Raw genomic sequence first — 27,586 nt, 5'->3', positions numbered from 1 at the left:
AACAAAGAACTGAAAAAGGTCCCACTGACTTCTCTGATGTTCTTTGCAAAGCTTATAGGGAAAAACTACCATGGTCTCTTGTTCAATTTTTGCACTGAGAGAAGATATTGCATAGCTAAATTAATATGTGGACTTAAAGAAAGAATTACAGCAGCAGTTCTTCAAGCACTCGGCAGAAGACAGTTTTGTCTGTGCTTCAGATTGCCCTCCTAAGACAGGAGCAGATGGTCTGTAACATTTCTCATCATCATCCTATACAAATTCTAAGGCTGCAAGGAAATGTGGATGTACATACTTGCTAAATGTTTTGGCAGCTCTCTCGACAGGGCCAAAGCAACATGGGTTTTGACAAGACTGCAGAGTTCTTTGGTACTAATTTTCCAGACAACCAGCAGGCAAAGTGACTAGACCCTTACATATACCTGAGTCCAGCACTCAGCGCTGCTTAACATCTCCTATTAGATCTCAGGAAGAACGAGCGCGCCTTGTGACACCAGCAAGCCACAGGGGATTCACTGAATCCTCTTCTCTTATTTAAGAGCAGGCTGAAAGCTGCATTTCTTGAATGCAGAGCTCCTATTTCTGAAGACATGGGCTACAGCTGGCCCCATCCTCATGCCTAATGGGAAATGCCTAACGATTTAACCATTTCAAGCACCCCAAACACGCTCCCGTTCTAGATGTGTGAAGGTCTTAAGGCGCTATGAAATGCTGAGGGAGGTGGGGAACTTGGAGAGCTCTGAACGGATGGGAGAGGGGAAAAAAAAAATCCTGCAGATGATGCAATCGTGTGATGCAAAGCTGCTGCGCTCTCCTCAGGCAGGAAGGTTCCCCCTGAAGGTCACCTGGGGGTACAGCATCAAGCCGCTGGGAAAGCGTCGGCTTTCTCATCCTGTCCTTTTTAGCTCGAGAAGAAAGGGTTTCTCAGTGCTCACACGGTGAGGACAAAAGTAAAGGTCCTAAGCACTTCAGGCTTTGTACATGCCCATCTGTCAGTGGCACAGTCACCGCGCAGAATGAGCATTCCCGAAGCCTCAGTCGAGCCTGTAACTCTCTTTTGAACACCCAAGATGACAATACTGCACAGTGCCGAGGAACTACCTCAAGCCTATGGTCTGACAGTCTCAGGCCATACTATAACGAAAAGAAAGGAAACGTGTTCTTAGCAGGAGCAGTGCCTCGGTGGGCTTAAAGAGGTTTCCTCTGTCTCTGAGGAACACACACCACTACACCTCCAGCGACAAGCAAAGGAGGGAGCAAGGCAGAGCCCAACAGAAAGAAAAGACGATCGAGAAAGACAGAAGTATTTCAAAAAAATGTCCTTAAGGAAATGTAGCTAAGTAAGTGAGCATGTGTATGAGTATTCTCTACTGCTGAAATGCTGGAAGAGCACAGAGAGATGCTGCTGCTCTAGGCTTTGCTGCAGACTGAGACCTGGTTTCACACACATACATGTGAAAGCACAAATGCTCAAAGAGGTAAACACTGCCATACAGAAAGCACATGGTTCATGTGACTTAGGCAAAATGGTATTTATGGTAAAATAGGCAGCGATGATGGCAATGATGGAAGAGACAGACTTCAGCAAAAACAAAACGTGTATCACTATACGTAACTAACATCAAATTTACAGATACTTGTCCCCAGACCTGCATGGAAGTCTATCTGCAAGGTAGGGAGCAAGGTTTATTCTAGAATCAGATAACTTGAACGCTTTAGGTGGTTAAAAAAAAAAAAAAAAAAAAGATGTTGCTATAATCCTATTAAGGAGGGTTTAGAGTTCTCCCCAGTCTACAAATATGTCAAAAATGTACAGGTTTAGGCTTGTAAACACTTATTACCAGATGCACTGCTTACCCTTCATGGAAGAAGAGGTTATATACTACCAGTAAGTGGTTACAATGCTGGCCTTACATTTTTAACAGACAGAAAATTCTACTACTTCTAGCTACAAAATGGGCTTTCTGAAAGGTGGATGAGGGAATCAGTCTTAAGAACACTCCATGAATTGATCACAAACTCCAAAATACTCTTCAAAAAAAGATGAGGGGAAAAAAAAAAAAGATTATATGGCCATGAAAAAGCAGAACACAATCGAAATATACAACAGTAGAGCGTGGAATAATTCATTTAACCCCACTTGAGAGTAAGACTTTCAAACAAGTCATGCTTTTGGTTTTGCCAGTCCTTCTCTGAAGCTAGGATAAGTCATTCTTCCACTTTCCACTATACTCTCACACAGATAAGCACAAGACACTAATTATTCATATTTTTGGTGGAAAGGAGAGGAGCCATGCTAGGGGAATTTTATTTTTTTTTTCTATATATGAAATAAAATTTAAAATGACCAGCAAGCCAAATAGCATCTCCAGATGCCAGTAAAAGTGAAGGAAAGAGTTTCTTCACAGAGTTCTACTGTCATGCCCCAATTCTAACCTTTTACCAGACCCAGCCAGGAAGCCTCTTCCAAGTGGAGGGCTGTGAATTATCCCCAATAGTTTTAGTATCAGAGAGAGGGAAGCGTCCGTTGTTGTTACCAGATTGGGATCCTGAGGCACGCTTTCCAAGTAGTGCTTGTGTGCAATGTGTGGTCGTAGTTCAGCAGGTCACATATACATTTCTACAAGCTCTACTACTAAAAAAATTTCCACCTACATAGGAACCTACATAGTTATCCCGTGCGGACCAGCCCGGGTACAGCTGCATATGAAGCTGTCGTTCCTTTCTTGCTAGTTCATAGTATTTCGCTTGTTCTTCTCTGGATAACGCATGCCACTGAGGTGAAGAAAAGAGAAAAAGACAAAATAAAAAACACAAGTGTGGTGTGGGTTTTGTTTGGTTGATTGGTTGTTTTTTAAGTGTGTTAACAGCAGAATATGTTATTTATACATAAATACAGCTAGAATTGATTTTCCCAAACAAATAGATAAAACAGATGATCAGGCACACTGACATTCATATTTTATGTATAACTCCAGATTATAACTCCAGTTAACTCAGCCGAGTCAAAACTAATTGCTTCTATTCATTCAGCCCTTTCATTTTCCTGATGAGACAATTAGGAAAACTAAACAAAAGCAAAGAACAGGGGAGAGGACCCAGAAGCTGGAGCACTTGTCCTAAGTCAGATTTCAGTTACAGATTTAGAGGTTCTCCCTTTCCCCTCTCCACCAGCATCCCCTCTTTTCCTCCAGCTTGCACAGTTTATGATACTTGTACCACACTTCCCAAAGACCTCCCTCTCCCCCATTTACTTTCCTGCCCATTTGTTGAACAAAACAAGAAATCTGAGATTTCTCCATCTCCCAGTCATGGAAATAACACTGAAATAATACTGCTACTAATTAACTTTCCCCACTCCCCATGAATGACCCCACCAGCAAAAAGTGTCTGTGAAAACCAAACCAAAAAAAGGCCTTTGGTATAGCTGGATTCTGTGAACACACAGTACTTCCCTTTCCATTACCAAAATAAGAGGAAAACACACCGATTCAGAAGGACACAACTCCCTCTCTCTGCAAGCGGTCCGAATCCTACCGAGGGTCAGTCCCTGTTTGTGCTTCTCCCTTGTTACCTACCCTCCGACCGAGGATTTGGTTGATGGCTGCGCTCTCTTTCAATGTGCATTCTGCTACAACTTTTGCTCTCATTTCCTTCATATACAACATAAATGCATTAAGAGGTTTCTTTATGTGTGGCTTCTTTTTCTCTTCTTCTTTTTTGGAGTCCTGATGTTTTCTGAAGGGTAAAGATACAACAGACAAAATCCTCACAGTGAGAACTCTTGTGAATTTATTAAATTAATCCCCTCAATCCCTTAACATTAATCCTCAGAAATTAGTCTCTAGAAAGAGGAACAGAAGGTTCTCTAGAGTCTTTACCCTAGCTGCTACATGAGAACAGTTGTAACAGCATTATTAAAAAAAACAGTCTCATGTTTATGTAATATCACCAAGTACATCCTCAGCCCCTTGAATAACCTCAGAAAGAAATGGCCAGAAAATGGGTTCTTGCTTTATGGGGAGGGCTTGTGAGCGTGATGGTGGAGGAAATAATCACACCCCATCATCTCTGGGAACTGAAATGCTTAAAATGTTAAAAAAATATATACATTTATATATTCTACAGCAAAAACATTCGCACAAACCCAAGCCTTTCCAAAGCTACACTTGCAAAGCTGCTACTTTGGGTGTTCTAAAAGCAACACGCAAGAAGCAAAAACTTACGAGCTGTGGAGTGAGCCGACGTCGCTCTGGGAAGATTCTTGTTTGACTGTTGGTGTGACTATGGCCGGATGAGGGATTCCAGTTGTATGTAAACTATGGTGTGGCGGGACCATGTGTGGAGGAAACCTAGAGGAGAGAAAGCTGTGTAAATCGTCAGAATAAAAATGAATGAATGGGGAGGGATGTGTACACACATTAAAAAAAAAAAAAGGCATATAACAAGCACATGACAGCTAGACAAAGCATATGAAAGCTGGCAGCATTAATTAGCAATAAATTAAACATAATGACTCTTCTAATGTCATTAAAGCCAATCTTCCCCTTCATTATCATTACTGACATGAGACATCATGATTTTTAACATCTTTAACAAAAGGCAAATTCAACTGAATGAACTTGGGATGAAAGTGGAATTTCAGCTACCTGCAAGAAAATCCACTGGTCTATTTCTTTACTGAGAAATTATCTGTGGCAACCAAGGAATCAATTTTTATCATGCTGAATCACATCGTGAATTTGGGATGACATCTTTTGTTGCATATTGACAGCAAAATAAAATATTAATGCCAACACAATCTAGATGCGTTTTTGATAATCCTGATAGAAGCCTCATTAGCTACATTTTGTTGATGGAGCAAAGGAAAATAGTAATTTATGTCTAATATATCCCTGAGCCACGCTGCTTTAACAGAAGTTTGGTAGATTGTGGAATTAAGCCAATTTTGGTCCACTGTGGTACCCTAGGAAGGCTTAAATTCAAGTCAAATAACAAAGTAGTTTTTCTAAAGACAAAAAATGTTGACAGCTTTATGGTCATATCCAGGGACAGGCCCCAGTCCTGCAACTGGATTCAGAGAGATGGGCAATGCTTCTCATGTATCTAATTTGGGGCCACAGCATAAACATACCACTATAAGTCAGACTTTCTAATTTTTAACTGCAGTTAACAAACTTGTCAAAAGCATTATTAACAACTTATGATTATTCCTCAATTATTTCAAAAAAAAAAAAAAAAAAAAAAAAAAGGTTTTGCAGTGAATAAGGAAAGCACAACAGAAGTGAGCTACTGCCTGTCCCTTAGAAACCCCCCAGTGAAGTTTATACATTTCCAGGGAATGGGATCTAGCCTAACCTTTTGGCTTAAAAATACCTTCCCACAAAAAATCCATGGCTAAACTGATCCAGTAAGCAAGATTTTTGCTATTGTTGTACATTCCTACACTTATCCCAGACTTTGAGCCATCTTGGTCCAAATAAAGTACTCTGAGAATACGGAACATGCAATGGATAAAGAATTACATCTTCTATAGTTGATATATAATGTCCTTTTTTCTATCTAATAGGGTTTAAAATGGGGTGACAGACTATGGTGAAGCAGAGCGTGCACAATTATCAGAAATACAGTGAGATTTCTTTATTTTTATTCCTCTCTTATAAATTCCATTCCTGAGCTTAAAACCCAGAAAACTCCCTAGACATTCCTTATGTTCAGAAGATGACACAGAGGTACTTTAATAAACAAGAGGTATTGTCCACAACGAGCTCTGTGCATCTTTGTCTACCAGCTGGTAGTACTCAAGATCATGAGACAGAAGTATTTTGTCTTTGAGGCACTGGTGGGAAGAGCAGGGACTGACAGGGAGAATGTGAAATTGTTCAGACTGCAGAGAATCGCAGCTCCTGTGAACAAAGACATGGAGAGAAGGAAAGGAGGAGGCTGTGAAGGCAGGGGAGGAGGAGAATGGCCACCAAAATGGTCATTCCTCTTTGGATTTTACTTTTGCTAAAGACTCATGGACACAAATATCCAAGCGGATTGTCAAAACTCTGACAAAAGAAGCTGGGAGAGAAGTGCATGTCTGAGGAAATGCTTTGATGAGCGGTAGGTCAGAATGGCAGGGAATGGTGAGGCAGCAAGAAGACCAATATCCAGGTCCCACTTCTGCCATGGCACTACCCCACTGTCACCAAGACACAACCTGGACCTTTGCATTGCTTTCCTCTGCTTTCCTCTCATGGTTGGACATGGCTAGAGGTGAAGTTTGTTCCCACAGTGGATGAGGCATCCAGACACAGTGCAATGCAAACAATAAAAGCTGATAGCAAGAGTCCACAGGGGGCTGCTCTTCAAAAAAAAAAAAAAAACTACAATTTTTTTAAAAATCTGATCTGCTGACATCAGTACAAGCACTGTGATAAAATGTCAGCACATATCCTATCCAATCCTAGGCCGACTGTAAAGATCCAGCATTGAGGTGAGGGCGATGCTGCTGGGACTGGCTAGGGTTCAAACTGGAAAGAGCCAGAGATGATGGGTCAACGAAGAATGAAGATGGAGACAACAAGCCTACCTCTGCAGAGCGGGCAGGAGGAGCTTGAGTGACGTGAGGACACGGGATAGAGAGCATATACCAGCAAGGAAGAACAGCCAAGCGCAGTAGTAGCACAAGGGCAGCAGGGTATGAGGGCCTGAATGAGGTTAGGGTCATCACTGTGGAACGGCACCCAGATAGCACAGAAGGATCGTTACAGCTGGAGTTAATGGGGACAAGAGGTGGTGGTTGTTAAGCTTTTGAACAGGACCCCGGGAAGTGGCCGTGATAACTGGGTCGTGGACTTGCTCCCTGAAAGAGGATCTGGTCTAAAATTAAAACTAAAATGCACTGAAAAGTGAATGCTGCCTACACGCTCAATTGTGTGGTCAAGAGCTCTGAAGGAAACAAATTCAACAAAATATAGGGACTAATTTTGTCAGTTTACTTTTGATGAAGATTTAAGTATCTTCTGCTAATCAAAAATTAAGGAGGGAGCCAGGGGAGTTTTAGGTTAGATGTTAGGAAGAACTTCTTTACTGAAAGGATTGTTAGACACTGGAACAGGCTGCCCAGGGAAGTGGTGGAGTCACCATCCCTGGAAGTCTTTAAAAGACGTTTAGATGTAGAGCTTAGGGATATGGTTTAGTGGGGACTGTTAGTGTTAGGTTAGAGGTTGGACTCGATGATCTTGAGGTCTCTTCCAACCTAGAAATTCTGTGATTCTGTGATTCTGTGAAATCTGCCTAAAATGCAACTCCTCCCCCAATTATGGGAGAAGTGTTTTCCCCAGTTACCATTTAGGAGAATGAGTATCTGCACATTGGAGGTGTGGCCGTATGGGAGGAAGGGCAGCTGAGGAGGAGATGCCTACACACACGTTGTGTGGAACCATGGCTGTAACCAGAAGGATGGCAAAACCTCACTGAGTTCAGCGGGGCTGAGACCGTACCCAGCAAACCCTACACTTCAGAGACATGGTAAACTTCATCGGCAGGCAGCTGCAGCTCAGCAGTTATTTTGGGACTGGCAGTTTTCCCAAAGGAAGTTTTGTGTGCATTACCAGTGACCATTTATTATTACAGGTTGAAGATGCCCAAGTGACACAATGCTACCCATCAGATTTACGTGCTCCTTCCTACGTTTGGGGCCATAAAAACGTGCTCCAAAACCCCAGGTCAATCGCACCACCCCATTGGCTCCAAAGATCAAAGTGTTAGACTCCAAGTCCAAGTGCCTACTGATTTCTACGCAGACACCCAGTCACATGGCAGTAAGAATGGGGAAGGAGTGTTAATTTTTAAGTTCCTGGCCAGGCTCCAACTTCAGTAATTACATTCAGCAAAAGTGAATTTCCTCTGAAATTTCAATTACAACAGGTATTTTCCACTGCCACCACTTAACTGCTGTGCAGTGTTTGTCTGGTGCAATTCTGTTAAATTATTTCCTGATTTCCTCTCCCAGCAGTTGTTTTTTCACAGTGGGTCCACTGTTTGCCCATCAGTCAGCTAACCCTGTCTCAGTTTGCGTTACGGGCATATTACAAAGGGATAATGAAGGATCAAGGGATGTTATAAGCATATTGCATGCTTCAGAAGCGAGGGGACTGATGCTACCAGCGGAGAAAAGAGTTGTAAATGGTTAAAACAACCTGAAGACACTACCTTAATAGTTTAAACCGTTTATTAAAATCACTATTAGTCACCCATTAACCTTTTATAAACTATTCATAAGCACACTCTAACTAATGAAGTGTAATTACTAAGCTCAGGGAATATTCAGGGCTGGGAAGCGTTATGTGCTCCAAAGGTCTGCATCATAACGCAGGCAAGTGCGGGAATTCCCTTTAAAGTGAGGCTCTGGAAGGATGTGGACGAGGTCTTGGAGGACAGGGGGCTGAGACTGGGGTCTGCCCTGGATTCAGCGTTTGGCCAGAGTGGAGACAGCGGCCCTGAGGCTTAAGCCTTGCTGCAGGGATGCTGCCCGCAGGGCACGTCTGCAGGCACGCCGGGCGCTCGGGGCCAGGGCTGCCCCGCCGCTGAGTGCAGGTGCTCCACCTGATACGGCAGGCATGAGAAAATTGTGTGTCGGAGCACGGTCTGCCCAGAGGGTGTTCCCAGCTGTGGGAAACCAGGAGGGGAGTTTCTGGGCTGAAACAAAGGATAAACATCTTAAATCTATTCATCGGCCTGCGTCTGTGCCTGGGCGCGTGTGTACGTATGGGCACACGTCAAGACAAAAAGAAAGGCTTATACACACACCCCTCACCTTTGCCTAAGACATCCCCCCGTATTTTTTTTCTCTAGACAAGGATTCCATGAATTGCAATAAACACCCTAAAAATTCTAAGTAGCTCATTATACACCACTGTCTCCTTTTATGGCTCCAAGCCAGAATATAATGATGAGTCTTAACTTGTTAAGGACAACTAATTTTTTGTTCCTGGCTGTCTCAAGGGCTTCTCTCTTACTCACTCTCACTTTACTTCACTGTTGACATGTTTCTGTTAACTGGATGTCATCTGCCTGCCTTGATTTTATGCACAAGCAGTGGGATGCATTTTTCTGTGCAACAATTCTGCTTTGAGTTGCATTAGATTTGTCATTATTCTCTCATTTTCCCCTTGCACTTGTAACATTTCATCTATTCCTGCCTTATTTTTTGAGCCACGGTGCACCCACATTATGGTTTATACATGATCTTGCTCCCTTTGAAGCCGGCAGATTTCAGAGCCAGCCCTCGTCAGGAGAAGTGCCTGCTACCAATTTAGCAGGCTGAGGGCCCCGAGCTCCAACAACTCAATCTAAAGGGGGTCACAGGGTGGCACAAGCGAGTGTCAGCAAGTGCTGTTTAATTGCCAATCTAGGCTTCTCCATGGTGTTTAAAGTATAATGACCCATCACTTAATTCTGAGAAGTCCTGGCCCTGCTGCTGAATGGAATGAATATCAAAGGATGTGCTAGAACAGGGCAAGGAGCCTACATTTCCTATAACTGCCATAAGTATAATAGACCTCTACTTCTGTCGTCCCATTACCACAATAATGTATTTAATTTGCTGTGTACTCTTTTTAACTAGATACCTTTCATAAAGCCTATCTTGGGAATATAGCCTCCCCCCTCCCACACCCCCCCTCCCCCAAATGACTAGCCTCTCTAATAATAATTAAACTAAATCAAGCTCTACTTTGCCTCGCACCATGCCTGCAAGCCTTTTATAGATATTAAAAAAGATTAAATAGAGGGAGGGAATCATTGTTTAAATTTGCAGCTCTCTCTCCACAACCCAGGATTTTTTTTGCCTGAGTTGGGTCTATTAATTTTTTTTTTTTCCAAAAAGTTGCTTTTTCCATTGTCTTTTTCTGTTTGCCGGAGCGATGTGGGCAAATTTTAATTTTTGCTTTTACTCTACTTATCTAAAGCACACAACACAGTATTTCCCTACCCATTCAGTCACGAGCTCTAGTTACAGGTTTCCCTTGCTCAAGGAGGTGTGTTCCCCCCCCACCTAATCTTCTCCTCCTTAAATCCTCTATATGCCAACCTTCACATATTAAACTGCAGAGATGGAGAGGAAGGGACAGAGGAGGGAAGAGATGTGGAACCTTGCTATGTAATGCATGCTAATTTAATTATGTGCCATCATCAAAATGGATTAGCTGTTTCAGCCCATCAGGAAAGTCTAAACCTCCACCGATTTAATTAACCAGACTGAAAATCAGATGAACAGAAAATAAAACTATCATTAGGAGCAATTAGTGATTACTTAAACATAGTGCTGCCAACCAGTTTGTAAATAAAACTAGCAGCCCCTGGAAAATTAGATGGAATTAATTGAAGGTAGGGAGGGGGAGAAATATATACTTCTAAAGCTTTAAGGGTCAGGCAGGCCCTTTCATGTTGTCTATCAGTGTTTGGAGCTTTGGTAGGGAAAATACAGCGCAATAACCTTCCTTCCAACTCTGCTTGAATGAAGAGCAGCCCCCACCCTGCTCCCCGGCCTCCCCTCTTGCACACAGAGCGCTGCTCTGGGTGATAGCCACCGAGAAAGCAAAAGGTGGCACGACTTCTCCTCCTTGCTTTTTCAACATCACATTCGCACAGCTTTTTCATTTAGTTGGCTTTTAAAGATGACTTCCTGCTCCTCCACCTCTCCCTCAAAAACAAATTCTTAAAGACCAATGAGAGCACTGAGACATCCTCTTCTGATCAAATTGGAAGGTACTGCTCGCCCTCTCCTCCTCCGCCCTACCAAAAAACTAAGGATGACTGTTTAACTGATGTGCTTTCAGGAATACGTTTCCTAGATGAAATGCCCTCCTCTAGAGAGGGTGGCAGGAGGAGTTACACTTGCTCTCAACTCAGGACCTCAGTATTTGAACTCACCTTGACATGGAAGCATTGACGGTCAGAGCTGTTGGGTAAGGGTGGCGGAAACCCCCTGTCGTGATTGGGTACACTGGCTGACCTTGCCTGGCAAAAAGAAGGGAAAGAGAGAATGAGAGAAAGAAAAAAGGGTTTAAAAAAAAAAACACACAACAACAACAACAAAAAACTTCTCTCTGCACACTAAGCTTTATTCTCATTTGATCAGAACAAAAATCTTGGGGATTGTACAGCAAGGATCAAAGGAAAGAAACACAGAACAATTTGAATGCCATAAATCTGATAGGAATGGCTAATTAAATTTTATAACCTCTGCTTATGTCAATAGAGACCCTCTCCCCAAGCTGAAACTAGGTGTTTTGTTGTAATAATTAAAGGCGAAGTCTCGCTTGCTTTAATGGAGCCATCACACTAATTGAGGGCTACACATCCAAAGGAAAACAATAATGAATGTAAATTTATACCAAAATAAAGTACAGTGAATCAAAGGACTTCAGTTGCGCTTTGGGCCTCTTTCGGTATTTAGATCTCGGTGAGAAAACATTAAATTAACAGAGCTTAATTTGTAGCCTTTTGTCAGATTAACAAGTGTTGACAAGAGTTACCGGGGGAGAGTCCCCAAGAAGTATTGTGGGTAACCAATAGACAATCACACCTCATTACAATAATTAAAAAATACAGCAACATGCAAAACAGCATCCTCATGAAAGACACACAACTTTTTCTGATTGAGGTTTGTCTGTGCTGGCTAGCTCTTTTCATCTGTCCTTCAAATCTATCATCTGAATGGGCAGGATGCATTCTGGGGGGGGTACAGTGCTAGGGACACCCTGGCCAGTTGAGGATTGATGGGTTGGGAAGTAGATGGTGAAGCGCGAGTGGCAATGAGAGGGAAAATAAAAATTTGGGGTTACTTCTGCGAAAACGGCCCAGCTGCTCTCCTAGAGCAACAGTGAATGTGACGGTATCATCCGTCAACAAAAACCATTGAGAGAAGCTCCAAGAGTTGTGGTTAGACAAATAAGCCATGGGTGTTGGCAGCCAGCGGTGATGACAGAGTCTTCCTGTGACAAAGGTGGCCATTATCACCTGCCTGATGAACTTGGCCACACGTGGCAACATTCGCGTGGGTTTGGCAGCCACAACATGAGGTTCAAGGAGGACAACCCTGTGTCTGTACACAATGATGAAAGGCTCTGAGACAACAATGTGCAATGAGGCACAGGCCAACAACACTGAGGAATTTCTTCCTAAACTCTCACATCTTTGATGTTAGTGCCTTTTGGTATTCACTGAGTATATTTATTTTAAGTGACGAGGCTTTTGCTGTGCCAACTGGAGCTAAGTGGTTGCAACAGAGCTCCAAGCCTGAGCTGGCTGTACTGCAGTTAGGCCCTGCTGGCAAGAAAGAAGAAAAAAAGAAGCCAACATGTGTTCAAGGTGTCCCATATAAAAGGTAAATCACCGCAAATGAGGAGAAATTTATCATTTCAGAGAGCAGCAACTCTGGGTTTTTGTTCTGCTCATGCTGTGCTCTTCTGTAGAAACTCAGCCTTCTGCAGGACATGATGGACGTGTCTTGCTCTCCGTGAGGGAGGGCCTCTACTCCACGCAAGTTGCATGATCATCCTGTGATGAAGGAGGGCTTGCAGAGTGGCCAGAAGTGGGCTGAGGCTGAGGTCCAAGCTCCAGCTCTCCTGAATCCTCTGCACCTCTTAAACACCCCAGGCACGTGTGTTCTCAAACCCTTCACCTGCCCAAAAACCGAGTGCGTGTGAGGACTCCACCGCTCTGCCTCACTCTCCTGCAGGCGTGAATTTGGTTTCCTTAGGGAAGGCAAGCTATTTTAACACAGCTGACCAAACAACCTCAAGCAGGAACAAACTATTTCTAGCTTTGAGAAAGTAATTTCTAAAGAAATCTGATCTCCCCCATATTGATGAGGCTAACTAGGTGAGAAAAATAAGGTAATGATCTTGATCTGTAATGCACAGAATCATTGTATGCAGCAGCATGGAAGTATTTTATAATGTTTTAAATCAAATATACTGTACACAAGACCTAGGAAGTGTTCAAATGTGTCACAAAACCATTGCAGAGATGGTAACATAAGAAAAAAAGAAAATAAGGACTCAGTTATCAGAGGGAACCTCATATCCAACAAGATTCTGCAAGTGGAATATAAGGAGTTGGGAAAAAACAAACAAACTGCAAGAACAACAACTTTCCATAGCTTTTTTTTTTCTTAGCCAGTTTTAAAGTAAACTAATTCCTCGTTCTTGTTTGCAAGAAAATTCCATTCTTTAGATGCCAACTGTCCAACCCTGTCTCAGCCAGGAATGCTGTTCACCAGTTGATGTAAAGCTTTACTTTTTCACAAGAAAAATTAAGGGGATTTTAAGGGGGAAAGCCAATGACATTTCAAGTTGTGCATTTTCACTGAGGATGGCTGTTAAGAAAACATTAAAGAAGTCCATTAGATCCACTGTGAGCTCCCAGAAAACCAAGCGTGAGGGCATATTGAAAACAAACAAATGTGGTGGAGTGTGAGAGCATTAACAAGAAAATAACATTTCTGCAAAATGATTTAAAAATTCATGCTTCACAAGCCATCAGCTGGTTGAGACAACATGCAAAGCCGTGCCCAACTGCCCATGTTTGTTTAAGACCACATGACCTGGTATAAGTTTTAATTAATTTGTATGAGATGAGTAAATTGATAATCACTCAATATATTGGCAGTTGGCAAACAGACTTATCCAAATGCACACACACAGGCTCACACACACAATTTTTAACATAAATGTTACACATCAAAAAAGAAAATGGAAAATAAAAAAATGGAACTCCTTACTGTGGTACTAACCATCCTAGCGGATGGGGGATTTGTCCTACAGTGCCCGGTGATAGTGGATAGTAAGGAGATATATCTGGAGGATGTGGAGGCCTTGGAATTCCTGCAGAAGAGGAACATAAAGCGGTATTACTGTTGAGATATGGAAATAAATAAATATAAGGAAAAATCACATATGTTTCCACATCACTATCTGTTCTTTTTTATTACAATACTCATGACTTTGCTTTCAGTTTTTAAAGGTTGCTTTGCAGCCTTATAGATAGCCTCTTGGCATCTTGTTAGATGAGTTTCAACCAGAAAAAGTGATGCAATTCTGTCTCAGTCACCTCTTCAATTAAAGATAATTATTTTGATATTATTTAAGTGAAGAATTTAGGCGTCTTGGCTACCATTTTGGTATGATGCTGTGCTAGGTGTCATCTTCAATGATCAAAAGCAAAATGGCCCCTGTATCAAGTTCATGATTATTTTATTCTCGAAGTCACCAAACAAGCATGGCCCTACCTATACTTTGCATACTCAATAGCATGGCAGTATTCCAAAGTAATCTCCAAAACAAGCTATAAAGTCATTATAATTGCAAATGACGTTTGCTTTTCAGGGTCTTGGGAGAAACACTTTGGATCCCTACCCTTCCTTGTAACCTAGGGGATGAGTAGAAATAAATAAATTGGGGAGAGAACCTGGAAGTGCTTGCTAAAATGGGGGGAAAATGCTGAAGGTGTGTCGGGGAGGGCAGAGCATCCATAGGTCCTCCCTGGAACTGGTGCAGCTCCAGGAAGGATAAATCGATTCCTGATGGAAGCCCAAATTTTATGCTCCTTACCTTGAAAGAGAGTAGGAATTACTCAGGGGAGTAAAGGCTACAGAACTGGGTCTTTCAAATACCAAGCCAGAGCACAATTATATAGCAGAAGCAAAATTAAAACAGAGAGTGTTAAAAGGAAGGGGTACTGTAGTCATGGCTAAAAATTATTTTTTTTTAAGTCACTTGGGAAGCTTTCAATCTCTAAATTAAATCTCCTTGTGTGACATTTTCACGCAGACATTGCTTTTTCTCCATTACAAAAACCAAACAGATTAACTGGGCTTTAACCATCCGGTGAGCTATTTGCACACTTGAAAGAATGTTCACAGAAGAAAAGTAAACAGTCTGCAGACGTTAATCATATGTTTTACGATAACCATTTAAATGCTATTCCCTGTACTACCATTATTTAAATGAGAGGTTGACTATGCCATTCACTCGCAATACCCAGGGATGGCGAGATGGATTCCTTTTAAGCCACGTGAAGGTAGCATTAAGGACAATTAAAAGGGGGCCCCCACTGAAGCGCATGGAGTGAAAAACAGCTAATGCACTGCCTGGTTCAAGGGCTGCAGCTTAAATAAATTACCGGCGTATGCTAGGGCCAACACAGAGCAATTCTTCTGACAAACTCTGGACATGGATTCAGTTTCAGATGTACTCTCTAATTAACTAGCTGGCGTTTAGATTAACAAAAACAAAACCACTGTCACTAGGAACTCAATGCAGCCTGACGAGAGAAGATTGACACTGTTTGACTTCTCTGGGCCCTCGGGTTAAACAGGGACTCTTAAAAAGTTAGAATAACATGTAAATTCTATTCTCTTACACCAAAAAATCTAGTCAGGGTTTTACACGTTGCTCTATATTCAAGAAGACTGCCCTTCAGGCTGAACTGAGAGTTGGGTAGACTTACATTGGGGAAAAGAGTTGCAAGTATATAGCTGCAGTTAAGTAGTTAGAGTGGATAAAAATTCAACATTATAGGAGAAAAATGGCTGAACTCCTGACACAGAAACAATGGGATTTGGGGAATTAAAAGAGATTCATTTTGAACCTGGTCGTGACCCACCACCTTTAAAATTCCAGCTGCAATTTTGTAAGTGCAGATCACAGAACGTACATGTTTAACTCTCGGGGTTGTGCATGCAAACCAAGCTGTTAGCAGATCCACCTACGAGAAGGGCTATCACGCTCGCAAAGAAACACACCTGCGAACGACCCCACACATACAACTCTGGTGTCACTTTGCAGAAGCGTCATGAAAATTCACCCAGTAGGTTTCCTTCTGAAGTCTAATTGGCTTTAAAATAAACTATTTTGGCCAGATTCTTGCATGCATTTGACATTTTACATGCTCCCCTTTGGTGCTCCAGCACGGGAAATCCTTCCTACTGCACTCCTTCCCCGTAACACGCAAAATGGAAAGATCCACCCACTCTTAAAACCCCAAACTATTTCCCACCTACCTGTTTTTGGATCTACGTCGGCTGGTAAGTGTGGAGGAGGGTTTCCTGGTGTGAAGTGCTCATTGCTGTATGTGATAAGCGGCGTAAGAGGGTGTACATGGTGTGGGTGCTGCACAACTGGCACTTTGTTAGACTGTCGAGAGAAAAAGGTCGATGGCGTTAGAGGAGGGCTGCAAACTGCCCCCTGCAGCACAAGGTACAATGCATAGAAAACACAGCACCCAGGACTTCCATGTGAGCTTCACACTTTTCTAGATCCCTTCTTGGTGTCACCCTTGCAGTTTTCCCACCTGTTTGCTTGAAACCTGCTCACCACACACCCTGATCTTGAGTTTCTTTAATCTTGACCTGTTGTGCTCCTGTACAGAGCAACAGCAATTCTTTAAAATTTGTTCCTTTTTATTTTATTTTCTTGTGCTTCACCTTGAAGATGCAGGCAGACTCCTCAGCGAGGGGCTGACAAAGTCCCCCATTTAATTAGCAAGGGACCCAAATGCTCACTGACCTGTAGGTCTTTTCCTTTCCCCTTCCTGTCCTCACTTTCAGTTCTGCATTTACTGCTCATTGCAAATACTCCAGATAAAAAGCCTTTGTAGTGCTAGAGTATTCCCTTCATCAGCAAGCATTAAGCTGACAAGCGATCACCTGCATATTTTATATATATATATTTTAGAAGAGCTGATTAATTATCAATTCATCAGAGAGCGCTGATAAATGGAAACTGGATACTGATGAATTAGACTCCTGAAATATTCAGCTATATAAATAATGGCAGAAACACAGATAAAGCTATTGAAATTAAAACTCTTGTGGGGGGAAGAATCAGGCAGATATCATGAGGTTTTTCTTGTCACATTCCTAGCTCTGGGGGGAAAAAGAAATCTTTTTCTTCACAACAATAAAAAAAAAAAAGAGCAAGCGAGTGAATGAATGAAAGGAAAAGGCAGGCTGAACTGTAACTTACCCTCACAAGATCACAAAGAAAAAATTAAGCTGAAACAAGCGAACTGCTGGACCATTTACTGTGAGTAATCCAATTGCAAAAAACCCTATTCCCCATAGAGGATTTTCACTAAAATCCTACAACAGGGACATTTAACCAGATTAGGTACCAGCAAAGATAAAGAGGCTGGTATTAGATGATGAATGGATTAGAGTCAGGTTTCATTTTAGAATGTGTCTTCATTTCCTTTTATTACTTTAAGTAAGGAACAACTTGCATTAACATCAAGTCAAAGGAATCACATTAAAACAGAGCAGCGAGAGCAGGGCGGCCCCGACAGCGCCACTGCCGTCCAGGGGCTGCCGCTGCCGGGCCGCCGCGCGCCCCAGCACCCCAGCACTTCGCTTCTCCTAAAAGCATTTCATTCTCAAATAACGGAGTTATTTCTGGGATTCAAGACCGGGGGAAGGATGAGGGAAAGCAGGGTGAGAAGGAAAAGGAGCATCAGCCTTGCCTCAAGCAGCGAAGTCCCTGTGCCCTGCATTGGTCTGGGTGCACACAGCTTTGGCTCTGGCTCTCCCAGCCTCCCCTAATCCCTGCCTTGCACCTCGCCGCTGGCACCCACATCCCTACGTGCCTCACTCACTCGATAACCCACAAAGAAAGCACCCAGATGAGAGAAGCAAGCAGAAAGGCAATGCTCGTGCTTCCCACAACTTCTACTGTGTTTATTTTATTATTTGATTTTTTTCAGCCCTTACACGGATGCACCTCTGTAACAGGCACATGCACGAAGAGCTGTAGCACACTGTGCTGGCAGGGCTCTCGGTCAGCTCTTCTGCTAGGGGTACAACCACAGGCAACTTTTCGCCATGCAGACCCCTCATCGTCATCAGAGAAGCTGTGGGGACTTCTTAGCCCCTGCATTGAAAAAGCTGAAGGCAATGCTCTGCCCCCAAATCTGCCTTCCTCCAAGTGAGCCAACCTGAACAGGCCTGAAGTTGGGAAAGGTTTGGCAAGGGCCTCACATAACAAATAGCATTAGACACCAGGCTCCTACCCAACACCACACAGCGTTATTTACATGCCAAATGAGCGGTTAAAAACCTGGTTCGCAGAGAACAACCATTCCCAATAAGAAGGATCTCTGCTGGACCAGGGCTGTGCTCCTCGGTGACCCCCCCAGTGCGGCTGCTAGCTGCCAGGCCTCTGTGCTCCCCGCCTGCATCTGCACATCAGCGCAAACAAACCAAACAAAAAACCCCATCCAGATCCTGACAGGCATTACAACAGCACTGAGGTCTGTCTTCCACGGAGAGCTTGTTTTCACAGAAACTGGAACTGGTTAGTTAACAAAATAAGTAAGTGACAGAATAACATCAGAGGGTCAGACTTAAGCCGACAAACATGAAACAACACTTGAGGAGAGAGCAGGATTTACACACTTACATAGACCATAGGCAGTTACATGGGAACTGTGGGAAACCACCTCCCACTGCTGTGATGCACCAAGGCCTCCTGCAAAATCCTGGCCAAACAGCCTGGGCGTCAAATTATTACATAGTTTACTTAGCACCTTTCACAGAAAAAAAGGGAAAAAAAATCACCAACAGCCCAGAGTTCCAGCCTCAGTCTGCAAACTTTTCCCCAGCTAAGTCGTTTTCATTGGGGTGACTGCCCTGAAGTCAGGTGATTCGTATAAAGGTATGGGACAAAAGGGTAGGATGCTTTTTTGCCGCTGATGGTGCTGGAGCAGAGGTGTGGGGAAAATGTATAGGGGAAAAATGGGAAACTACCATCTTAATGCTCAAAAATACACCCTTCAGGTCAGAGGACTGTGATCCACTGCCCCTGCAAATCAGCCTGCATCTGTATCACTACCTCAGTCAGCTAGGGCTGTCTTCTGCCTTGCAGCAGTTTATTACACACAGGGAAAAGGGACCTTGACTCTGCTCAGAATTGCGCACGCAATTTGCAAGCCAACCTAATCATGCATAATATGCTAAATAAGCTGCTCTTTAAAAGCAGCATTCCTGAAGTTAACTAAGCTTCCTTGGACGAGAAAAAGAAAGGACTAGCTGGGAAAGAGCAGGATTAATCCCGCATATGCATCTCTTTTGAAGTCAATGGGAGCTCTGCCTGAGTAACAAGTGTGGTCTTAACCCCATCCACTGGCAGAGAAAGGTAAACTGGAGAAGCTGTCAATAGGAGACACCTATTAGGTGACCTTAGCCGTCCCCCTGCAAAAGGCCCTTCTCCCATACGCGTTTTTGAGCACTTCAGCACGGGCAGTTTTAAGCTAAAAGCCGTGGCGAGAAGCAGGAATTTCTCTGGCAACTCGGAGCAGTCCATTTATGGCTGTGTCAGGCACGGAGAGCCGAGCGGCATGGGCACACGCAGATTAACATCAGTGCATGGGCGAGAGGGGATTTCTGGAGAGAAATCCCAGCGTCTCCCAAGTACCAAGCCATCTGCTGGTAAATCACTCCTCCCCACTGAAAGCTGGGGTCTCGTACGCCGGGTTAGAGGGCACGGCGAAGAATTGCAAAAAAACAAGAGAAGTTCGCTTTTCTTGATAACCCCTGCCTGAAGCAAACCAGAGGAAATTGTCCCCATAGGGACTCAACTACTAAATCTCTCTATATGAATTTGAAATGCTTCTGGGAGTGCTTAAACACAGATGATTTTAAACAATAATGGAGCTCTGGAATGAGGGGGGAAAAAAAAAAAGTAACAAATTTTGGACTGGTGTATGCTTGAGAGGGATACTGAGATCCATTTAGCCTGAGTTTTAATAGGTGCTTCCAGGAGAAAAAAAATAATCTGAACTTCAGATTTACACCGTGGGAGGTTGTGTGCATAAATTGCTGTGTATTAGTCTTTGTTGCATGGTAAGGACATTTCATTAACAGGATGAAAGATGCTTCTATGCGTACACAGGCCAATTTAATACACCCCACTGATGAATACTCCCCATTTATTGAAGAAGTTAATACACGCTGTATAAATCAATAGTTCCTAAGTCTCTGAAAGCAACACAAGACTTGCACGAGATGAAACATTGTATTGTTGAGCGCACAAAGAGAAACCAACCTTTAAATAGGAAGAGTTTGTTACTGCAGTTTTTGTTTGCAAATTCAGAGCTTGTTTGGCTTCAGTCATGAAAACATGGCATTAATTGGAGACGGGAACGTGCCAAGGAGGCCAGAGGATCTGTGCTTGCCGGGGTACAGCAGTGTCAGTAACATCTGCGAAAACCACCCAGGCTCCACGCAAACCATCATGCCGCAGCAGCAGTGAATTGGCCAAACCCTACAGAGCTGCCTCCCGTCCCCACCCCAGCACTCCTGATGTGGCAGTGGGGGACCCATCCCTGCCTTGGTGACCTCCTGAGTGCTCCCGAAGCCTGGCGCCCCGCTCGGTGGGCAGGGGTGGGTGGCCGCCCGCTGAGCACCCCCCGCGAGCAGGAGCGTGGCAAGAGGGAGATTGATGAGGCACTGGTACCCTGGGCCCCCTCCCCTTCCTCGCCGCACAGGAACGGGGGCTTGCCATTCACCTTAAAACCTATTAATCACCAGGCACCGAAAACAAATGGAGCTAGAGCTCCGCCTGCCTTTTTTGCCACGTCCTCCTCTTCCCCGTTCCCCCCTTGCTTTCCCTTTCTGCCGGAGAAAGATGGGCCCTGAAAGTGCCTTTATGAGCCTCATACAATAAAACAAAAGCAGCACAGAAGAGGGTTTGTCAGCCTTTCCCCCTCCTCCGGGGTGGATGGAGAAGGTCGGCAGTGGTCGTGAATTAGCGGGCCCTCCTGGAGTTGCTCCCTGGGCTAAGCAAAGGGTACCATTCAATACCAGTTTATGTTAAAAATAGGTTTGTAACTTGTCTCCTTGTATTTCCCAGATGGTGCTACTGCACTTGTGCTGACTCTGGCCATGGAAATGTTAACAGATGTTCCTGAGCTCCTCTGCAGCTCCAAAGATGCTCACAAGAGATTTTTTTTCCTACAGGTTGATCTCTCCTTGGGTCTGCCCAGGAGCGAACTCCCTCCTTCTGCAAAAATATCAGAAACCTCAGTTGCAACAAGAGGCACCTCCCAAAATATCATTGCAAATATTGGAATATTCTTCGATTTCCTGCCAGGGTGACCAACACCCAAGGCAGGGCACCCAGCAGTGAGCACCACTGTGGCCGGGGGATCACCCACGTCAGCTGCAGCACCCCAAACTGCAGCAGGGACCTGCAGGCCAAAGGGGTTCCCTGTAACCATTCCGGGTCACTGAAACACTAAAACCAAGCAAAGCCACCAGCTGGGTGTCACTCCATCCTCGTCCCCTTCCCAGGCACTGAGATGTGATGCCAGTGATGAAACCCTTCCTGAAGGAGAAAAGATTTAATTCTGCCCTGCTCCATTTAGCCAGTGGGACTGCAGGTTTTTGTTTTTTTTTTTTTTTTTAAGGATGTTTTCACACCTGACTAAGCATTTTCTCCTGAAAACTACTTCCCCTTGCTCCATTATGGCCGATACAGTGGCCTGAGCCCTTTCACAGTTTAATGTAGCTGATTTCTGCCTAAGGTCCTGCCCTAAGCTAACTGCCTATTGTAACGGGAGACAAGGCCTCCATTGATAGCCCCAGCTCTCCCTGCTAAAAAAGGCTCATTTTCTTCTTTCACACAAATGATGACAGGAGCACTGACAACCATGTGCTGGGACAATACCCCCCCTAGACAGAGCCTGACAAAAACCACCCCCTTCAGAAAAAAAAAAAGCAGAAGGGGGCACACAGGGGCAGCAGCGCTCCGCCGGCCAGAGCCTACCTGCTCCCGCCAGAGCCGCCAGCCTTCCCCAGACCTGCTCTCCTAGCAAGCTCAACGACAACCCCAGCTTCCTGGCTGTCAATGTCCAGAAGGTCTTTTCAGGAGAGCGGGGTTTTCTTTTTCCTCCCTCTCTTCCTAAGTGCCCCCTGCGCCTTGCAGCACGGAGCCACCGCGCCTGACATTTCCCGCATCCTTCCTAGGTGGCAGCGGGTGCTCGGAGGGGAAAGGAGGGGGGGAAAGGGGGGGGAAGCGAGCCTTTAAGATGTTCAGGAAATTTCCACTTAATTTCGCCAAAAGGCAATTATGTGAAATGATCTGGTGACAATTAGCATATGCCAAATCCTCTAGCGTACAAGGGAAAGAACAGGGCTTTAGCTACCTAATTACTGCCTGGTAGTTCCCGCGCAGGAGAATTGAAACATTAGGAGGAAAACATTGTTATTAAGTGTGCTCACACTTTGCTTTCAAAGCTGTTGTAGCCTGTAATCTTGCTGCTACAGTATTTTTATTTATTTATTTTTTTCTTAAGAGAAGTGAAAAAAATGAACCTCAGGGCTTTGAATGCAAGGGGAGCGCTGTGCTCGCGGAGCACGCGGTGTTTCTGAATGTCAGGTCGGCCCCGCACAAGCACCTGTTTTAGACACAGCTGTACATTTGGAGATCCCTCCACATCACTTTTAATTACATTTATGCCAGATTTTGCCTCCCTCATTCTCCTCCTGCCTTATTGCTGAAGAGAAAGCTCCCTGCTGCATCTGTCCTGGCCGATCTTTGCACGCCCATTTGCACACTGGCATCACCCCAGCCAGCACCCCACTCGTGTGGCTATAGCTCCCGGTCACTCAGGACTACCCCCGATTTGATCAACAGGTGAAATTTCCCTGTAAGAGGAGAGAATAGTGCCTGGACTGGAAGTTTCAGGCCCCGGGGTGCACGGAGTGAGCTCTTCTATTACAATAGGAGCAGCGCTGCTTCCTTCCCAACCTGACAAACGCTCCGTGCTTTCTTCGCATGCTTTAGTTAATTACAGACAGGTATTATCTCCTTTATAACAGGCAAGCCTTCGTTCACATATAATGAGGTACGGAGCTGAGAGATGGCATACTTTGGATTAAACCCGAAAACGCTCTTTTCCTGAAGCAGCACCAGTAAAATGTGTCATGTAAACAGAACCGCTGTGTGAGGAGACTGATGAAAACCTGAACAGGTCTTCAGGAGATGGTCCTGAGCAGAGAGGGGGGTGGAGAGGGGAGAAATACGGAGCAATAGAGCATGCAGAAAAATTCAGAGAAGATGGGGAATAGTAGTAGAAGTGAATTTAAGCAAAAGACTGACTGCATAATTGCCCTCATAGACCTTATTTCTACGTGCTTTATATGAACACCTCTTAATGCAATTTTACTTATTACCTAGCATTCTGTAAAACGCCACATAAACAGCCTGACTTCTTGCATATAAATCACATATTTCAGCACCAGACAGATACACACTGTCGGAGAAAAGGCTCCACTGATTTTATGAGGGTATCTGTGACTTCTGTCTACAGTACGAACTTGAATGCGAGGCTGTTAACAAACTGCAAGAAATGAAGAAAAATTAACATGCATGCCTATACCCACCGGTACTTGGCTATTTCAGTAATAACAGCGTTATTAAAAAACTAACATGCAGACACATGCCTCCAGATCCGATGCCAAGTTCTCAGAGCAGCTTTTAAAAATGCAGCATTCACGAATTGTAGCGGACTGTGCTCAGTACCAATACACGACGTTTGGAGTAAACGCATATGAAATAACAAATAGCAAAGCTCCACAAATGTTTTCATTTTTAAACGTGCTAAAAACGCTACGCATCAGCCACAGAACAATTGAGCGATGAAACCAGTAAGTCCAGATCAATTATTTCTTGAACAAATTGAGCAAAGTTTCCCCCAAACCGTGATGCTGAATGCACACCAGAATTGAAACACCTCGCAAAGGCTTCAGAGGAGAAGAAACACACACGTTTACCCAGCGCTATCAGGCCTTTTGCCCTAGGTCCCAACAAAAAGAATTCCTGCAAAGGCAGAGAAACGCTTACAAGATCCCAGCACTGGCCGTGTAAAACCTGCGTACGCAACAGCATGCAGTGAAAGAAGAAACATCTAAATTACTGTCAGTTTAGATTTTCGCTACTGCTGTTACAAATCTCTACAGAATTTTTATCACCTCTACGTTTTATACAAGCAAAGGCAAATAAATCAAGTGAGCTGTTCAGGCAAAGGCATCACAGAGAACCGAAGCCCCAGAAATCCTCCTGGCTCGAGTGACTCCACGAGCACGCTTGGCAGAGTTAGAAAAGACAACAGCAGAAAACTCAAGACTCCCGCAAAACCGCTGGTTTAAATGAGATGCTTTCTCAAGTTCTTAAATACATTCCTGGCTTTCTGTGTATAATTACGGGCAATGTACAGAACTGGCTGACTGGCAGGTTTAGTTCCTGTAATACACGGCAATACGAGAAAAAAAGTCTCGTGGACTTCTGATAACGAACACAGAGACACTGTGTCAAGACACGCATTATCTCATATTTATCAAAATTCGGTACTATTTTTCATCTTCCTTTATCGCTGAGTGAAATCATTTTTATGTAGTGTCCCTAAAATTTTAATCTTTCCCATTCCAGCTGCGCTTTCTGAGGAATTCAGAAAATTTAACGGAGTGTCAACCAAACACAGGATCAAAAGCACTCAATTAAAAATTACTACACACAATTTTCAATAATTCCCCCAGAAGAAAAAAAAAATCTCGTTTTGTGTATGACAGGAGTTAAACCACCTCATTTCCAAAACCCCTTAGCTATAACATATGTGCCCTGCTACAAACCAACTTTTTCTCCTAAAAAAAGCATTTTTACCTTCATGGTTTCAGAGTTAAGGAAATATCGTACTGAACTGCAGAAAGCTTTGAAGTGGCCCCCTCCGCCCCAAAGGAGAAAAAGCACAGAAAGATAGTGATGTCATATTCACTGGGTGAATGTATTACCGCGTACAGAATACACAGATAATACACGCGCTCACACTTCTCCCTCGCTGTTAACCATTGTTCAACATCTATAAATCAGAACCCGAAACCTGCCGTATATGAGACTCTGAAAACTCCCCCCCCAACACCCCACACACACCCCCTGATCCCACCCTGCGAGCACGAGAGAATTTCTTCCCCCCTTTCCAAAAACCCGAGCCAAAAAAAAAAAAATCGGGCGGAGGAAGGCAAAAGAGGAGGAGTGCAACAACTCTGCCCTGCTGCACCATTGTGCCGAGACAAAACCCCGCTCCGCCGCCTGCTTCTCGCGCCCGCTGGAAAAATTAAAGTGCCATCGAAAAGTCACGCTTCCCCCTGCTAAAAAAGATGATTACCATAAAATAAATAAATAAAAACAACACGGCTAACAAAGGTCGCAGCTAGAGATGCTTGCTTGATTTCCCCCCTCCTTTTTTTTTCTTTTTTTTTTTTTTTTTTATTCCGCACACGAGGAAAGGGAGAGAGAGGGAGAGGGGGGGAGAGAGGGAGCGAGGGAGAAGTCACATAAGAAGTTCAATGGTCAAGACGGAAAGCGCGCACGCAGCAAGTGCTACTCACCCAGCAATTCAAATTGAGATGCCAGCAGCCGAACTGCTGGAAGAGAGAGAACCCAGAGGCAAGCGCTCCTCCTTTACCACTCAAATCTTCCATTCCCACTAAAATTGCATCCCTCGGGTACATAACAGCTTTGTCTTTCCTTCTCTTAACCTCAAAAACTTTTTTTCTTTACTGTCTAGATGCCAATTGTACTGGCTTTGTATTATTTTCCTTGCAGCTTTTCTCTCTCTCTTTTTCGTTCTCCGCTCCCCCCCCCCCCCTTTACTTAAAGTACTGGAAAAGCTGTCTTAAAAGATCAAGATGTCTCCAGTTTTTTGGCCTGGTGTTTTCTGAATGCTCAAAACCCACTGTCATGTTGGCCGTGAGAAGTGTCTTATTTCTAAATTGTCTGCTGCAGTTATCAAAATTTAGAGAAGCCTCCTCTCTTTGCCAGTGTATCACTTCACCATCCTTCCAGGGAGCGGGGAAAGGACTTTCCCCCCCCCTCCTCACGCAGGTATGTCTGCTCAGAAGAGCAAAAAAGCAGTTACCTTGGAAATCAGTGACAATGCTACCGCAACCCAGGTTGCACAGGTAGTACTGAGAGCGGCGAGAAGCGCCGGCCGGCCGGGAGGGAGCATGATCAGTTAAGTGTAGCGAGCAGTCACTTTATCTGCAAGACTGTCAAATCCCTCAAAACAAATTTCTTAGGGGGAGAGCTGCGAGGAAAGTACATTTTCTCAGCATCGTAACGCGGAGGTGACACTTGGCAGACCTTTACCGTCACCTCTGCTCTCTCCCCCTGCCGCCCTTTTCCCTTTAGTACTATTTAATAATTCTGTAAACCACTGACCCCGCTGCCAGGGGAGCTCTGAGACCGCTCCCTTGATGGGATAGAGGCTGACGGATTTTCCCTCCTGGGGGAGAAGCAGCAGGGCTGCCTGGTGAGCATGGCCGAGCCGAGAGAGGGCTCAGCATCCCGCCGTGCCCGCAGGTAGCACGGCCATCCCCTCTCCTGCTCCCCTCTTGCCGTAAAGTTGCGATGCCGTCGCCCCACGAGGCGGGCGATGAGGCGAGGGGACTTAGTGGGACGCCCGCCATGTGGGATGGGTGTCGTGGCAAGGAGGTGCGAGGGGCCCGATGCCCGTGCCCACCTGGGGGCATCACCCCCCCGGCACCCACAGAGCCCAAGGAGGCAAAATTCAAGCTCGGGGAGACCTCGAGCAGCTCCAGGTCCGCTTTGGGGACACGTGGCTTTGAGCAGAGGTCTGGACAGCTGGGCGGTGGGCACAAGGTGGGCACCAGCACCTCTGGAAAAAGCCCCGGGGAAGGTGAGGGGCGCGGGGGGAGCCCGGCGTGCGGCACCCCCGCTTCTCCATGCCCCGGCACGGCTCCGGCCTTGGCGTGCGCCGTGTCAGGCGGCAATCTTTAAGGCCCTTAATACCAAAACAAAAAGCCCGGCGATTTCCCTTTACACGGCGGCGACAAAAGCGACGAGGCTGCGGGTTTGACAAGTAAAAAGCCCCACCGACGCGGCGGCTAATTGCCTCCCCTCCCTCCATTCACGGCTGCCACCACGCTCCGGCGGCGGCCGCCTTTTGGCACGCGTGAGGGCCCCGCTGCCACCCAGGGACGGGACGGGACAGGATGGGATGGGACGGGATAGGACGGGATGGGATGGGATGGGATGGGACAGTCGGGACGGGACGGGATGAGATGGGATAGGACAGACGGGATGGGATGCGATGGGATGGGATGGATGGGACCAGGGTCCCCTCGCTGCCTCCTCCCCCAAGCCGTCTCCACCGCAGGAGGGGGCTTCCCCCGGCGGTCCCAAAAGCGAGGAGGGGGCATTTAGGGTGCCGGGGGGTGTCGGGCAGGCTCCGGCCGCCCCCGCCGTCCTTACCGTGCCGCCGCAGTCCCAGAGGGGGGGCAGAGGCCAGGCGGGGCCGCAGCTCACGTCCCACATGGCCGCAGCCGGAGCCCCGGCCGCTAAAACAAAGTTTGCTATTTACGGGATGAGAGGGCAAGCGCATCTCTCGGCGTTTGCGGAAAAGTTTTCTTTTAAAAAAAAATAATAAAAAAATAAAAGCACGCGTAGCCCCATGCACGGAGTGGGGAAGAGGTAGGGGAAACTGCTCTGCTAGTTTAACATCGGGGGGGGCGGGAAGG

The 27,586-nt window shown here is 45.1% G+C and overlaps 1 protein-coding gene across 33 annotated transcripts in view; it reads right to left on the bottom strand.

Moving 5' to 3' along the window:
- Positions 1–27,586, bottom strand: part of TCF7L2 (transcription factor 7 like 2) — a 177,561-nt gene that overhangs the window by 11,996 nt on the left and 137,979 nt on the right. For 9 of the 33 annotated variants that reach the window (XM_068688575.1, XM_068688583.1, XM_068688584.1 and 6 more), the window contains exons 5-10: positions 16,058–16,190; positions 13,778–13,880; positions 10,924–11,010; positions 4,227–4,367; positions 3,579–3,738; positions 2,668–2,775 (exon numbers count right to left, since the gene is read on the bottom strand). In XM_068688575.1, coding sequence (XP_068544676.1) covers positions 2,668–2,775; positions 3,579–3,738; positions 4,227–4,367; positions 10,924–11,010; positions 13,778–13,880; positions 16,058–16,190 — 732 coding nt within the window. Of the gene's footprint in view, positions 1–2,655; positions 2,776–3,578; positions 3,739–4,226; positions 4,368–10,923; positions 11,011–13,777; positions 13,881–16,057; positions 16,191–25,435; positions 25,677–25,965; positions 26,241–27,586 lie in introns of those variants that run through there. The other 24 variants (XM_068688587.1, XM_068688591.1, XM_068688592.1 and 21 more) reach the window with 9 other exon arrangements.

The sequence above is a fragment of the Anas acuta genome, chromosome 7 (assembly GCF_963932015.1).
Source record: "Anas acuta chromosome 7, bAnaAcu1.1, whole genome shotgun sequence".
In the NCBI taxonomy this organism is placed as follows: Eukaryota; Metazoa; Chordata; class Aves; order Anseriformes; family Anatidae; genus Anas; species Anas acuta.
Note: the sequence above shows the minus strand (reverse complement) of the source record. Positions and strands in the feature narration are given on the sequence as shown.